This window comes from Lepisma saccharinum, chromosome 11 (assembly GCF_977018435.1).
Source record: "Lepisma saccharinum chromosome 11, izLepSacc3.1, whole genome shotgun sequence".
Lineage (NCBI taxonomy): Eukaryota > Metazoa > Arthropoda > Insecta > Zygentoma > Lepismatidae > Lepisma > Lepisma saccharinum.
In genome coordinates this window covers 80,488,145-80,504,195 of record NC_139239.1, presented here as the reverse complement: position 1 = coordinate 80,504,195, position 16,051 = coordinate 80,488,145, and the positions used below count along the sequence as shown (strand labels likewise).

At 38.6% G+C, this 16,051-nt stretch overlaps 1 protein-coding gene across 2 annotated transcripts in view; it reads left to right on the top strand.

Moving 5' to 3' along the window:
- Window positions 1-16,051, top strand: part of LOC145994942 (uncharacterized) — a 51,316-nt gene that overhangs the window by 23,317 nt on the left and 11,948 nt on the right. For both annotated transcript variants that reach the window (XM_083131456.1, XM_083131455.1), the window contains 2 exons: window positions 1,499-11,428; window positions 12,245-12,304. In XM_083131456.1, coding sequence (XP_082987582.1) covers window positions 1,499-11,428; window positions 12,245-12,304 — 9,990 coding nt within the window. The remainder of the gene's footprint in view (window positions 1-1,498; window positions 11,429-12,244; window positions 12,305-16,051) is intronic.

Below are 16,051 nucleotides of genomic sequence, written 5' to 3'. Positions count from 1 at the left end.
ATCATCACAGTGTATTAGACGAGAACCTCACTGCCCATTCTGAATCACACAAAGATATTGAATGGGATTTTGGTTCGGATGAAGAAAGCCACAGACACAAATCAACAGTTGTGTCAGCAGTTGAAAATCAACCGATTTCAGATAAGCATGATGAAATTCAGTGGGATTTTGGTTCTGACAATGAACAAGATCATTACGATGATATGATTTGCAAAACAGAACCTGAAATAAATGAAGTTACTATCCAGAAAACCTTAACCTCTTTCCAAGATATGCCGCCATCTTCCGAGTATCCAGAAAATCTTAAATCCGGTAGTGACAATTCTTCCCACCCTTCCAGATCTCCTTCCTTGCAATCCATTGAGGACGAAATGATAGTTAAGGACGGGATGACAGCAGGTGTGACAAGCACGCCCTATCACCAAGACCATATACGAGAGGATATTCTTGATGACACGTCATCCAATGACTCCTCAGTACATGCTGCATCCTTTGAATATTGTTCAGATCCCACTGATAGTGAATACATGTCAAAAATTAATTCAGATTTATATGCTAAACCAATTGATCATTATTATTGTGGGGATATCAAAGAAGAAGATGAAGAGGAAGAGTATGATGATGAAACTGACTCTGCATTTGTAGATCGTAATGTGTCGCACAATGATGTATTCCAAGTGTCATCAGAACCCTATACCAGCATGGAGGAAGTTATGAATAGGTCTCGGGTACCAGGCATTGTTCACCATCAAGAGTTCACCCTACCAGACAAATCAACTGAAAGAATCGTCGTTGTTACAGGTAGAGACAAGAAAAGTTATTTTTTGAGCCTCAAAACTGTCCTATCCTCTATTTCAGATTCTCTGTATAATTTACTGCATAGACTGGTTCTTTTGCAGGTGCTTATACATAAAACTTGAATGTTTCTTTTTCCTTTCAATACTTAAATATCATATTGCAATATAGCTTCTGGATTCTGCCTGACTTACTGAATTTGTTTTGGCTTCATTCTTATCAATGCTGCTAAGCTTGAATATACCTAATTGGCATTGATTGGAAAAACAGAATGGATCCAGGAGTTCTTAGTAAAAATTGGCCAAACATTGTATTAGTATTTAGATATGAATAGATTTATGCCACTGTATTAACAAATTTGTTAGCATTAATTATTTTAACATATCCCTTAATGTTATAATTATTTTAGTGAACTAAACTTGTTGTAGTCCCTTTTCTTTTTCTAGCTTGCATGGATTTCTACGTAACAAATAATAATAAATAATTTAGTAATATTTCCTATTTCCTACATGCGTGACTTTGTTATTTCTACATTGAAAGTGTTGCCTAGGACATTATGATTGTTTTAATTAGACTGGTCTGACATTTTTACTTGTAGTTACTTGTGTTTTCATTACTACTGGAACAGTAAACCAATAGCTTCTTCTTTCCACCTTTTCTTTCTTTCTTTTTTTTAAACTTACTACTTGCTCTCTAATTCTAGAGAGCAGACTAACAGAACAGGATGACAGGTTGGTGCAACAGCAGAAGTCCCAGGTGGAGCATCAAATAACAAAAACAGTTCCTTTAAAACCTTATACCTTGCCTCCATCTGTGGAAGTCCACGGTCCTGATGTAAAACCACAACCATCCAAACCTCCACGAGACAGAGCTCCTCTTTCCTTCAAGTCTGAGACTCGTGATGAGTTTGTTTCTCGACTTCAAACCTCACCCCTCGAAGATGTTAAACCTGGAATTGAGCAAGACGTTTCCCCTGTTTGTCCTTCAGAACATTTGGTTCCTGACATTCAAGTGAAAGTTGGCATTTCACCATCAGATTCCACAACTGGTGACTTGCAGGAAAAGCAAGAAGGAAGCATCGAAGAAAACATTCAGAGCTACTCTGATAGGAAGAAATTTTGGGAACAGATGACTAAAAGTTCTGACACACAGAAAGGCGAGCCTCCGGCTACGAGAAAGACAGTAACCGCCATTCAGAAAGAAGAAGCAATAAAGGTAACACCAGTAACGACAGTGATTACCTCACCAACTCTAGCTCCTCGATCAGCAACCACTACACAAATTCCAGCCACGTCTGTATCTGAAGCACCTCCTGCTATAATCAAATCGGAAACTGAAAGTGATACAGACACAACATTCAGCGATTCCACAATTCGAATGTGTTTAACAGCAGACACCAAACAGTCATCGATTACAATTTCAGATGTATCAGATCGTGAGGAGGGTTCCTCTGAACATGAAGCTGATACAGTGGAATCTCCAAAACCAACTACTGCTACAACCACAAGTGGGAAACCAATGGTCAGTACTGCTTTTAGTCGAGATAGTCAGATATCTTTGACAGAAAGTAGTGATTCTGAAGCAGAATACGTTTCCAAACGAAGTACGCCGTTAGCTTTTGACAATACGGCATTTGCTGGAGTTGAAAAAATTGACATAACACCTGAGAAAGATATTGAAGAGAGTGAAAAATTGGAAGAACCTTCGGAAGTCCCTAAAATAGTAGATAAGAAGAAGTTATTTGAACAAAAAGCGAAAGAATCTCACCATGAAAGACCTTCAGTTACTCAAATTAAAAGGATATATGAACGATCTGTATCATTACCAGCTGAAGAACTTGATGTGGGATTTTCAGGAAGTGTAAAAGCTAAAAAGAAATTCTTTGAGGCTCAAATTAAAAAGGAAATGGTTGTTGAGCAACTCATGCAGCAACCAGAAGAGGCATCACCAGAGCACAAAGCTATTCATCCTGGTGATTCACATGATCGTTCCATTGACCAGGAGACTCTCGTCAGTCACCAAATAAAAACACAAATATTTTCACATGAATTAGATGAAAAAATTGAATTCCTTGTGCCAGAAGAAAAATATATTCATCCAAAACAAGTGAAACTACAAAAAGAGGAACTTAAAACAGAAACAACGCACAAAGGAGAGGAATATGTTGAGAAAGGAGTTGAAGAAGCAGCTAAAGAAAAGGAACAGTGGGAAGAGGAAGCTGATGTAGAACATGGCAGAGTGCAAATCATAGAAAAGAGTGAAAGCGAACAATTTCCTGTAGATGAAACATACGAAAAAGGAGTGGTTGAAGCTTCTCAGGAAAAATTAACAGAAACAGATAGAGATCTGTACAAAGCATATCCAGCAGAAGTCGTAGAGGATCTAGAGGATGAACAAGAACAAAGAGTTGACCATTTTACAGAACCAACAGAGTTACCAGAAGATAAGTTGAAGGGTACATACAAGGAAGATATAACTGACCATGTGGAAAAGTATGAAAAAGCCTCTCAACAGATTCCAGAAGTAAAGATGGAAGAGATGATTGATATTGTTGAATCTGGAGAGGAATTAGGCATTGGTGCTGTGGAAGTTCTGCAGTACAAAACGGAAGCCATTACCAAACCATCTGATTCGCTAGAAGTTCATGTGGATAAAAGTGAGATTGAAGGAACTGAAAAAGAAAAAGATATCGATGAGGATATAAAAGACTTAGAACATGCAAAAGTAATGAAGCAAACAACTGATATCAGCGAACATGAAGTTGACTCGGAAGGAAAACAATCCTTCCATATTTCTGAAGAACATCTACCAGATACCGTTTGGGAAGTGCCCGTTCAAGAGCAACCTGATTCTGTTGCTGCGGAAGTAGTGCAAGATATTCCTATAGGGAAACAAGTAATTGTAGAAAAGGAAGAAGAAGAGGACGATAGCTCTAAAGAAGCTGAAAAGAAACCACAAATGTCTGAGGAAGAAGCCCGGAAAATAGCTGAAGAAGTAGTTGAAACAATAGAAGTGGAAGTTGCTAAGAGAACTAGCCTTGTACCTGAAGTCGAAGAAGCTGCACCTAGTAGTGAATCAGAGGTAACTACAACAGAAACTAAAATAACAGAATACTTAAAAGAATTATCAGGAAGAGACGATTTAAATGAAGAAGAACTCAAGCTGTTAGAGTCTGTAATGGCCAAAAAGCAACAACAACTGAGAATGAAGTTTTCACGCACAGATACATCTAGCATAGAAATAACCGATGAAGATCTAAGAAGCAGTGGAGCAGAGGCTGATCTTTCTCCTGTAGAAAGTCAAGCTGAGAAGCTGTCAACCATGACAGAGGAAGACACTGTGAAAAAAGCACTGGCTGAGGTAAGAGAATCTTTAGAAGCAGCACAGGAAGAATTGATTGAAGAGCATAAAAAGAAGGACGATACTGTGCAGAAGAAGAGATCTCCTTCAGAGTTTGAATTTAAAGTTCTCGCATTTGATCATGTGGAAAAGAAAATAGAAGAAAGCATAGAGGAATCAAAGCATGAAGAAGCCAAAGCTAGTGCAGAATATGTAGACGTTAGTAGTGCTGGGAAACATTTCACTGGGAAACTAGATGTGATGCTGGAAGAGAAGGAAACAATAAAAGATAGCACAAAGGAAACTGTCAAAGAGGAAAAAGAAATAAAAGGAAAATTAGATATTAGTAAATCAGAGGATAAAGCAATGGATTTAGTACAAAAAGACACTGTTTCAGTAGAAACAGAGGAACACAAGGTAAAATCAAGAGAGACAGAAGCTACAGAGAAGCATGTAAGTGATGCAGATGATAAAAGCGCCCACAAAGAGGAAACTGCCTTAGCAAAATTCACTGAAAAAGAGGAAACACTAAAGGGAAAGAAAATGACAGAAACTGAAACACGAACAAGTGATACTGTGCAGAAAGAAATTCAGAAAGAAGAAACAGAAGAATTAGATGTAGCTACAGAAGAAACATATGTAGCTGAAAGAAAAGAGGAAATTCATGTTGAAGATGAGGACAGCATAAAATCCAAAACACAAGAAACTAAAGTAATGGAAAAGAAACTGTCAAAAACAGAAGAAAAACAACTAAAAACAGAAGTAATGCAAGAGACAATTTCAAAAACAAAATTTGATGATGAATATCAAGAAGACAGAACATGCCATGAACAATTAAAAACAGAAGCTGTCAGCAGCACTCAAATTGAAAAAACAGAAGCTCAAAAGGTAACTGAAAGTACTGTGATTACAGCTCAAAAGCCATATTTTGATAAATCTAGTGCAATAGCAACAATAAAGGATGAAGATAGTTTGCAATCATTTGAGCAAGAGACTAGAACATCAATTCATACATCAGAACAGAAAACTCAAAAAGAAGTCACCACTGAAAGGAAAGTTGAAGTCCAGGAAAAAGTATATGAGTTGGACAGCAGCTTAATGGAAGAATTTGCTGGATCTCTGCCCCCTCATTCTGAAATTCCACCTGAGGGCATAATTTTGAAGGAAACAGTGCAAGAAACAAAAGAAGTGAAACAAGAGAAAAAGGAAATAAAAAAAGAAGGAGTACAAAGAACTTCCAGTGATGAATCCCAGAAATCTACATCCCAGGATGAAATGAAATCTCCTGAAGAAAGCTTAATAGCACCTGATAAGCATGAATCTGAACCAGACACAGTTCGTGTTGAACGTCCAGATGGCACTGAGGCTATTGTTGTTCTTCGACGCCCTCGGCATGCTTATGATAGAAAATCTGATGCTGAATCCTCCAGTTCAGGCTCTAGAGATGATCGGAGCACGCTGAGGGCTGATCGTAGATCTGGGGCAGATTTTGAGGCATGGTCTAGTTCAGGAGAAAGTCATTATCACTCATTTGAACAAACATCAGACAGCGGTAGAACTGCAAGTCGTCCTTGTTCATCAGATGTGGAGGCTTTAATGGCAGGCGGATCTGGTACTGCAGGTTCATCCGAATATGAATCAGCCTTGACATCCCAGGATTATTCTACTCGATCTACAACATCTCAAGATTATAACACTGCAGTTAGTTCCTTGAGCTCTAGGGAATCTATGAAATCACTTGATTCTGAAAGTTCAGGTCATCTGGCTAGCCTTGAAATTTCCAGCGAAACATCAGAAACCCTTGTTCCTTCAGCACTTGAACTGGAAAGAGATATGGAAGGTACAGTGGAAACACCAGTGATGGAAGACGATCATGACTTGTCCTTTCCAAAGCAATCCGATGATATCGTTAGAGAGCCATATGACAATGAAATCCCTCCTCATGTTTTAAGAGGTGAATCTCCTCCGAAACATGAATACGATCAGGACATTCAAGCCCGAATGCAAACAGAAGAACGTTATGCATCACCACCAGATTACTTACCACTTGCCCAAGGTGGGGATACAGATCGTTCGGATGAGGTACTGAGCCCCTTTGAAGTTATCAGTGAATCTGAAGTAGCTGAATGCCATGGAGAAGTGTCAGAGTCTGAAGGCGGTCCAGATGAAGAAACTGCCTTGTTTGATCAGGATGCTGTGGATAGCTTTGATGTGTCAGGTGCTGCAGATAGGCCACGAATGAAACGCTCAATTGAAATGACATTCCATCCCGAACCTAGACCCATCATGACTGGAAGTCCTCCTTCAGAGTCACCACAGTCCCAGGTGGAATCTCAGGGGCTGCTGGATACCATCGAGGATGTCTCAGAGAAATTTGGTTCTAGTCTCGAGGATGGAATTTTAAGCGTGAGTCTATCCAGCATCTCTGAAGCTGCCATGAGGACTGTGATAGAGACAGCGCCACAAGACCAGTCTTCTCGAACAGACTCAGATAAAATGGATGCATCAGCAACTTCTGAACAACTGAGTGCTTTGACTGTATCTGGCACTTCTGAACAACTTAGTCTTTCATCGGAATCTCGAGATGATGTAGAAACAACAGCAGAACCTGCAACATCTTCTCAGCCCATGACTGCTGAATCTGGAACATCGACGTACCCACCTTCTCCTTTGTATGGTGAGCCCCGTTCTGTGACCATTACTACTTCTTCAGTGGAAGACCATGGAATTCAGAGTGTGTGCACACAGGTAACTTCTGAATCACATTCACAAATACCATCAGATGAGCAATCAAGTGATGATGACAAAAAACCTGGATATGCTCATAGTAATGGCCCAATGGAAGTAGAATACATGCCTGAATATGATGATTTTGAAGACACTCAGAAACGTCATCGTAGGACTGAAAGTACAATATCATCTGCAATTCACATCTCCAAGTCCCATGGTCCTGAGGAGAAATTAGCAACATTTGCCATGAGCAGAGAGAGAACCGAATCAGATGATGCATCTGGTGTGGAAGAAATGGCAGAGAGTGACAAATACAGAAGACCAGAAAGTCTAACTTTGAAGGAAGGCCGTGATGATGAGAAAAAGGATATCGATGAATCTGAATTGAAAGAGGCAGAAAGGTTAGAAGAGTCTTATCAAACTGAAGCAGATCAAGCCTTTCACCGTGATCTTAGAGAAGGACGTTTGCATGATGATGCTCAACCTGCAATATTTGAAGGTGAAGAAACATCACTTCATGAACCTGAAGAAGAAGATCTTGACCAACCAGAAGCTGAACTGAAAGAACTAGAAAGCCGACCACAGTCAACAGCAGAATCACAAGTCAGTAAATCTGATTCTGAAAGTCAGAGACCATTTTCGTCAGAAATGGGATTCTCAGATGATAGACCAGATTCGGAGCTAACTGAACTGCTCAAGCAATGCTCTGATGGCAGTAAAGATATGGAAGATCCTATAGAACGACCACATACACCTGAACCAGTAGATGATTATGAAATTAAGGATGACACTCCAGAATTCTCATCAGAAGCTCAAGCTAGTGTGACAGAACTGGAGATGGAGTATTCGGGTGCTTTTAGCAGAACAGCTGAGTATGCTTCACACGTTAGTCCCATAAGGGAAGAAAAGACCATGCATATTGATATGGCATTGGAGGATGACATCACAGACTCACTGAAAGAAGAAAAGGAGGAAGAAATGGCTGAAGCAGAAGCAGCTTTCTATATGGTTCCACATACTCCAACTCTGCCAACAGCTATTCCTCCCACAATTCCAGAAGAAGATTCTGCTGAAAAACATGAACTAGAAGTTAGTGAACGGTCACCGAAAGACAAAATCAGTAAAGATGTTCCATCACCTTATGACAGCTCTGATATTCCAGACATTACTGTAACGCAACATATGACTCCATTATTGGATAAAGGCTTTACATATCCTGATTTGGAGCTTGAAGCCGCAGAAGCAAAGTCATCACCACAAACACCTGCTTCAGTATCAAGCCATGGTTCCGAAAAATCTTCAGAAACAGAAACAGATCAAGGACGTGAATACATTCTTGAAGATGAAGATTTGGGCGATACAATACCTGAAGAACCAGAGTTTGAAGCCCACGAGCAACTTCAAGATGAATCTACAACGGAAGAATTCATCAGCCAGAAGAGTGTCTGTGAGAGGAAGGACTTACATTTATCAGACGAGCGAACTGCATCAACTGAAAAGGAAGTAATACAGTCGGAATCTGTAGAGAGTGATTCGTTTGAAATGATAGAAAAGTCAGAATTAGAAGTAACGGATGAATATGTGATTGTAGAAGAAGTTGCTCGAGAGGCTGATGACAGTGGAGCAGCTGCAAAAATTATCGAGGAGGCCAGTGACGCTGTTGAAGATCTTTTAGTTTCTTCACCACCGCCACCAGCAACAAAAATGACAGGAATAAAATACTATCCTGATGTCCCTGAAGTAGAGGAAGGTCCTTTTCTATTTGAACCTGATAGCCCTCCAAAAGATACTGTGATGAAATCTGTTGGAGTTAGAACCCATCCAAAGACTGATACAAAGGATGATGATATGTCTCCAACTTATGCATATGAAATGTCATTTGAAAGAGCTGGATTTGTCGAAGAAGCTGAATTTGAACGTGATGTTGAAGCTGGAAAGAAATGGATTGAAATGCAGTTCCAAGGAGAGGGAGGTAATTTTGGATATGAAATGGGCTTTGAACATGGATCCGAAGAGCATTATCACCAACCATTGGAAGATATAGAGGAAAGGAGAGAAGAGGAAGAACTTAATGATATAGAGCCTCCTTCCAGTAAAGTGGGGAGTTTGGGAAGTTGCAAAGAATCTTTAAGTAGCACACCAGAATACGATGTCCTTGCAGGTAGGAAATTTTTCACACGGAGTGGAGAAAATGATGATGTATCAATGAGTTCACTGCAAGAATTTGAAAGATTAGAGAAAGAGATTGCCCTGGAAACAGCCCGCAGACAATCACTGGGATCTCAGGATTCATTAAATGGGAAAAAATGCCAAAGCAGAAGTGGCCAAGGTGATGACGTTTCGCTGTCATCTCTCCAAGAGTTTGAGAGGCTTGAGTCTGCATGTATCGAAGCAGAGAAAATAGAAAAACGTGCTCGAGAGGAAGAAGCAATGCTATCAGAAATTGAAGAAGGTCATGAAAGTCAAGTGTCTGAATCTGAAAGTTGTGAGACTCTTTCTGAAGGTGGGAAAGAATCAGATTCAGATGATTACGAGAAACGAATGTTTGAGATAGATGAAATTATCAGGCAGGCTCAATCAAATGTAGAACAGTTTGAAAAGGAAGAGGTTCTGCCGATGGATGAACTTGTTCCCGTACGGCGAGGCTCTGCTGGCAGTTTCGAAGGCACCGAAAGTAGCATGCTCGATAAAACAGAGTCAATTGGACGAGAAGATGGAGATGCAGATTCTCTGGAGGAAGCTCAAGTTCCAGAACTCGATCTAGATCAACCATATGCTCAACAGGTTGAACAAGCACTTTACGACAAAGGTCAAGCAGAGGCTGCATCCGTGGTGCAGCATGCAATGGCAGCAAGAACTACAAGCGGTGGCTCTGTACAAAGTGCTGGGCAGAGCTCAACTGCTACTCAATTTGACATCGAATCATTACGCGAAAGACAGGGTGAAGATGAAGAAGATTCCTTAATGGAAGATCATGGTGTGCATGTGGAAACATCATCTTCAGCCATGGCTGATATAATGCAAGCTAGCACAGATTCTTTAGAACTAAAAACTGCAAAATCGCTTCAAGATCCAATGCAAACTAGCACCGATTCTCTTGAGTTGAGGACAGGCACTAAATCTGGAGATGCAATGACAACCAGTGCCGATTCAATTGAATTTCAAGGACCTCACGATGCTATGACTACAAGTGTTGATTCTATTGAAGGTGCCATAGGAGGTGCAAGTGATGTTATGGCTGGGTCTTCAGATTCCATGGAACTTCAGGCGAGACTCATGACTACATCAACTGATTCTTTAGAACTTGGAACAGCCACAGCAAAAGATGCCATGAGTAGGAGTGCAGATTCGATCGAGGAAGAATCTCCCCCACAGGGTCAAGGAGCGGATTCAGATTCTTTACATGGTGCACAAGTTCATGATCAAAGCAGTTCAAGTGGGCGAGAAGGTGATTTGAGCTCTTCTGGTAAAGAGGACAGTGCAGACAGAGAAATCCCTCGCGATCTTATGATGTGCAGCACAGATTCTCTAGAGCCAAGTAGCTCCACAGCGACACATGCAACTTACCAGTATGAAACAGATTCAGTCATGTCTTCAAGCTTCACTAGTGGTGGATCTGCAACTATGGTTTCTAGCACAGACACTCTTGATCCGGATGCAAGACCTTCTCCATCAGGTTCTTCACGGTACGATGATGTCCGTCAGATATTTGTTGATCAAGGTGCTGCTGCAAGTCTCCCTGGTTTATTTGACCCCGAGGGCAATTTTCCAGATTCACAGACTTTCACAGACCCAGACGGTAACATAAGGACCGTCATTCACTGTGACAAAAGTGACGATTCCAGTGAAGCCACCATGGGAGCACACGGAGGACAACCATACGTGACGGAAGTGATTGAACCAGCTGAAGAAGGAGATACTGAATTTTCACACACTGTTCATCGAACTGTCGAAATGCCTGCAGAAATTCAAAGAGTAACATTCCATGGTCCGGATGCCGAACAACAGCTGCAAGAATACATTGATAGATTTGGACCTGGAGAAGATGTTAGAGAATCGGAAGAAGTAGATGAAGATGGGAATATCCACATAAAAAGGGTCATACAGAAACGTGTAGTGGTGCGTCCGGAGACTGTCCAGATATCTGGACCAAATGCTCAAGAAAGGTTGGAAGAATACCTGCGCCAAGTAGCCAAAGAGCAAAGCAAAGATCATGCAGAAGAGGAAACATTCGAAGAAGAAATGGAAGATGGAAGCATCCGGCGTGTGACACGTAAAAAAATAACGAAATGTATTATGCACAAAGCCGATTCTTCAGAACATGGGGCTGAGAGTGGTGGTGTTAGTGAAGAAGATTACCAGCATTTAATGACTTCAATAGCAGGACCAGATGCTTACCAAGGTTTACCTGATCCTTCGTCCCAATTCTCACAGTCAACACACAAAACCTTCATCACTCATCACACAACCAATTTGCCATCCTGCCACGACTCATCCTCCATCCAGTTTGACCAATCAGGTGTTGTATCTCGAACCCAGCCAGGACTAACTTCCCACTTAGCAGGTAGAGGGCCCACTACCACCATTAACAGTCCCTTCCAGCTGATTTGTTTTGTAGTTTTTTCTTTTTTCTTTTGTTTTAAATGTGTTATTTATGTTTATTTTTGGCCATTTGCTATTTCATGTTTTAAGATTGGGTACCATTCTGGCACTTTTTTATTTTGTAAATTTAAAGATATTATTGTTCAACAGGTTGAAATTATGCACATTGCACTATTTTTGTTCTATATGTTACAAGTACTCTGTATTGTAACTTTGCTCTGTATACAACACCTTGGTTCCTTTTTTTGGATGTGTACGGTAATCGCAGTTTTTCCAATGTTTTACTAGGTTGGTGTCTTCTATAGTGCATGATGCATGCATGCATTATTGATTGTGATTTAATTTTAGAGTAGCAGAATCTCAGTAAAGGAATATTATATTTTAAATTACAATTACAAAGCAAAAACAAATATTTTTCTAGAACAATATAATAGAAATGTTATTACAAATGTTACTGAGAATAGTTTGTGTGTTTTGTGAGAACCAGTTCTTTTTGCTTCTTCAACACAACTTCATGAAGAAATCTTAATTTCCTTTTTGCCAGATTGTAAATTCATCTTTACAAAAAGTTATTTAAAAAAAATTATGAAACAAAACAGAAATGAAGATCCTGATTTAAATCTATAAAGCAAAACACAATTGTTTGCCATTACAATGTTTCTGAATTACTTTTTTTTTTCCAATGAACCACTTGATGCTACATGTTACTTAATGATGTTAATTGTAAATCTCTTTTTTTGGTGAAATAATCCACCATTTTTCTTTCTTATCTGTGTAGGAGAATCAGGATGTGACCCGTTGATGGAGGAAGGTTCTTCACTTGGTGCCCCATTCCGAGGTTAATAAACCATATTTTCTATTGAGTGTTGTTTTTTGGAATGTCTCTGTTACAGTCATGTTTTCTTTCTTAATGCCTGAAAAGCTTCTCCCAGCTGTTGGCAGTACTGAAGATGATCCAGTGAAAAATGCACTCAAGCCATGTAGTCTTGGTGTATTTTTTAGATTTATCTGCCATTTTGGCACTTGTGTATTTGTGTGCATTTTAAGAGAGTAAGTGTATGCGTGAGAGAAAGATTCAGGATGTAAGTGTACATACATATATGTTAGTAGAAACTTCTCAGTTCTGTTGCTTTCTGTTCCATTTTTATACTTTTATTGTCTGGAATGAGTTTGGTAATAACCTGTGGTTGGTGATTGCTATGCCCTCTGCCTTTTATACCTTTTTCGTTCCCAGCCCAAAAAAAGCTAGGGTTTACACCCAGAAGATAACCATTACAAAACATTGCAGCATACTCAAAGTGGCCGGTTTAATATGTAATAAAAATTAGCAGTCCTGTGTGTGTAATGAATAAGTATACCTGGTGGTGTTGAAGTAATATAAGTCTCCCAAGCTTGGGGGAATTAGTTTGATTACAATGCGAATATGGAATCGGAAAATTTCTGTGTTTTCTTGTCAAAGAGTACAGTTGCGTATTTAATTGAATTTTAAAGTTGCATATTATTAAGAGTTCTGTTAAATATAAATTACCTTCCCTACATAAACATTCAGGATTTTATCTTCCTCTATTTTAATGTATAACATTAGAGAACATACCAGTTTCATCCATGATCGTTCATGTGTGTACATAAGATTTTTTTCCCTGGTTGCTTTGTTGAGAAGACTACACTTGTGCTTTCCTGTTTCACTTAAAAATAATTCGTATTCAAATAATATTACATCTTGTGCATGAATATAAAGGTAATTTGGTGGTTTGTATATATATATATAGATTGTAGCTACATAAATAACTCAGTATAAAACTTATTTTGTGTATATTGTATTTGTTAAACTCATAAAAGTGCCTTATTTTTTCCAAGTGGTAGAAGTAGTGGCTAACAGTATGTTAGGTATGGTTGCTGTCATAAAATTTTCCTTGTTTAAACCCTATAGTTACTCAGAGAAAAAGATCTCTTTTTTCCTTTTTTTCAGATGGACAAATCTAGGTGTGGCTACATCTATCCATTATGACCTGTAGTAAAACAATTCACAGTAGAACATTTTAACTTTTTTTCCAAATGTGTGTCACCTTTATTACTGTTGTTGTTATATTTTTCTATTTAACAGAAGTAGATGCTGTTTCCAGCTTTTTTAATTTTGCCAAGAGAATGATCTTCCCTGCTTGTTTCCTGATCATTGCATTTGCCTTTTTTATGCATGGCTCACCTTTTTTATAGTGATGCATCGCTTCTTACCTCTTCCGTTATATGGTAATTTTCTTTTAACATTCTATTCTATGTAGTATTTAATTATATTAGTTTATCACCTTTAAAAATTTTAGTGCAAATTTCCTGCCGAGTAATTAGTATTACGTTATTTCACTTCACCTCTTTTGTTTGTGAGACACTTGCATGATGTTCGATTTGATGGTTGCACAAATAGTTTGGCTTTTGCATGTCCATGCTTTGAATTATTTGTTCCAGTGTAGTGAATAAGAAATGTAGGTGCACCAACTATCTTGTCACCTTTCACTTTCAAAATATTAACATAAAATAGCAAATGGCTTAAGATCCATGTGTAAACATGCTAAAATGTCATTAAATGTATATTATGAATCTTAAGCACACAGTTCAGTATATTACAATTTTTACAACCAAAATAAAATTTTGAGAAGTTGAAATGTGTCTAGTATCAATTTAACAAGTTACATCTTCTATTGAGAATAAAATATACTCTTCCATGCCCATCCGATCATCAGCAGATCAATTCCTTTTATTTCACATTTTATATTGATCATGATTTTCTTTTGTCCTCTCAATTCTAACATTCTTATCATATCTTGTTTAAAATTTATTTATGCATTTATTGTATACTTTTTATTAATATGGAATGAAGCATTCAGTATTAATGCTTGTAGGGGCACAAGTTGACTCAAATAACCAAGCATAATCAAAGCTCTTTTTTAATCTTTTGTCTTTCAATGTAAATTCAGAATACAAAACAAATTTTAAACTAAACAACTTTGTTTATTTGTGAAATACCACAAAATGTGCATGAATTCTGATTTAAATGTGGTTTAATAAATACAATATGACATCCAAACACAAAAAAAAAGATTCCCTAAATGGAAACTTAAGATGAAAAAAAATGTATATTTTATTGTGCAAACATTTTATCTTGCACTTTAGAGTGTTTTAGAGAGGGATATAAGAACAATAGTCAACTATAGGAGGCCTAATAACACTTACTATTATTATTTTGCTTTCCATGCTCACTTCTTAATTTATATCATTATTTCTAAAGCAAGAAGTTTGCTTCCATGAAAATAAAGAGTGACTATATATCTATTACATTCAACAGTGAAATGTCCACAGTTATTACACTTTTCTATCTTTTTCTTTTTGTATGTCTGAAAATATCCTCAGTAAAAAAATACTTTATGATTTGGAGAACCATTACTTTAATGGAATTTGCAAATGTTGAATTTTATCTTATTAAGAATAATCCCCATTTAATATGTTGATAACAGAAAACATCAAGGAAAAAATTAGATTGCACACAAAAATGTATGGATTGTGGCTGCAAATGAAGAAAAGTTGTTGGATTGAAGGATATTTTTTTAAAAAAATGTTTCACAATTACAATAGTTAGTTTCAGTTACTAAATAAATTATGTTGTTTTCTATCTATGGATATAAAAACTAACATTTTACTGACATAGAAGAAATTTAACATGATGTATTACAAAGCCTTTCAGGACAAAATATAAGAAATATTAAGAAAAATCAAAAGTAGAGACAATGGGCAGTACACCAAATCAAGTAGGAATTGAAATGTACAAGGGTCGTTCAAGGTTGACCGGGACTTTTATTTCTGCAGAGGAAATAGGTAGCAGAAGAAACACCAAACTATGTCAGTTTTTCAAAGTATTCTCCGTGCACGCCGAGGCACTGTTGCCATCGTTCTGGCAGCTCCCGAATTCCTTTGGCGTAGAGAGAACTTGGTTGTTGTCGTAGCCACTGGAGGACATCGCTCTGCAGTGCTTCGTCTGTCATGAATTTCTTCCCTCCCAGATGATCTTTAAGGGGTGCAAACAAATGATAATCACTGGGGGCTAAATCTGGACTGTAGGGGGGATGGGGCAGAACTTCCCAGTGCATGTCGGCCAGAGTTGTTGTTGTTGTCACATTGGCCGTGTGAGGGCGGTCATTGTCATGGAGAAGAAAGACATTTCCAGACAACATCCCAGGTCTTTTCTTGCGAATGGACTTTCGTACAGCACCACTCAACAATGTGGAGTAATACTGGGCATTAATCGTGCTCCCTTTGTCCAGAAAATCCACATGATAACGCCCTTCATGTCCCAGAATACACTTGCCATGATCTTTCCAGCGGACGGCTACGTTTTGCTTTTCTTGGGGTGCGGGGAACCTTTATGCTGCCACTCCATGCTGCGTCTTTTGGTCTATTGGGTTGAATTGTGCAACCATGTTTCATCACACGTGATGATGGATTGCAACAATTCATCACCTTCTGCTCGAAACCGATTCAGAAGCTGTTCACAGACCGTTCTGCGTGTCCACTTCTGATCGAATGTCAGCTGGCGGGG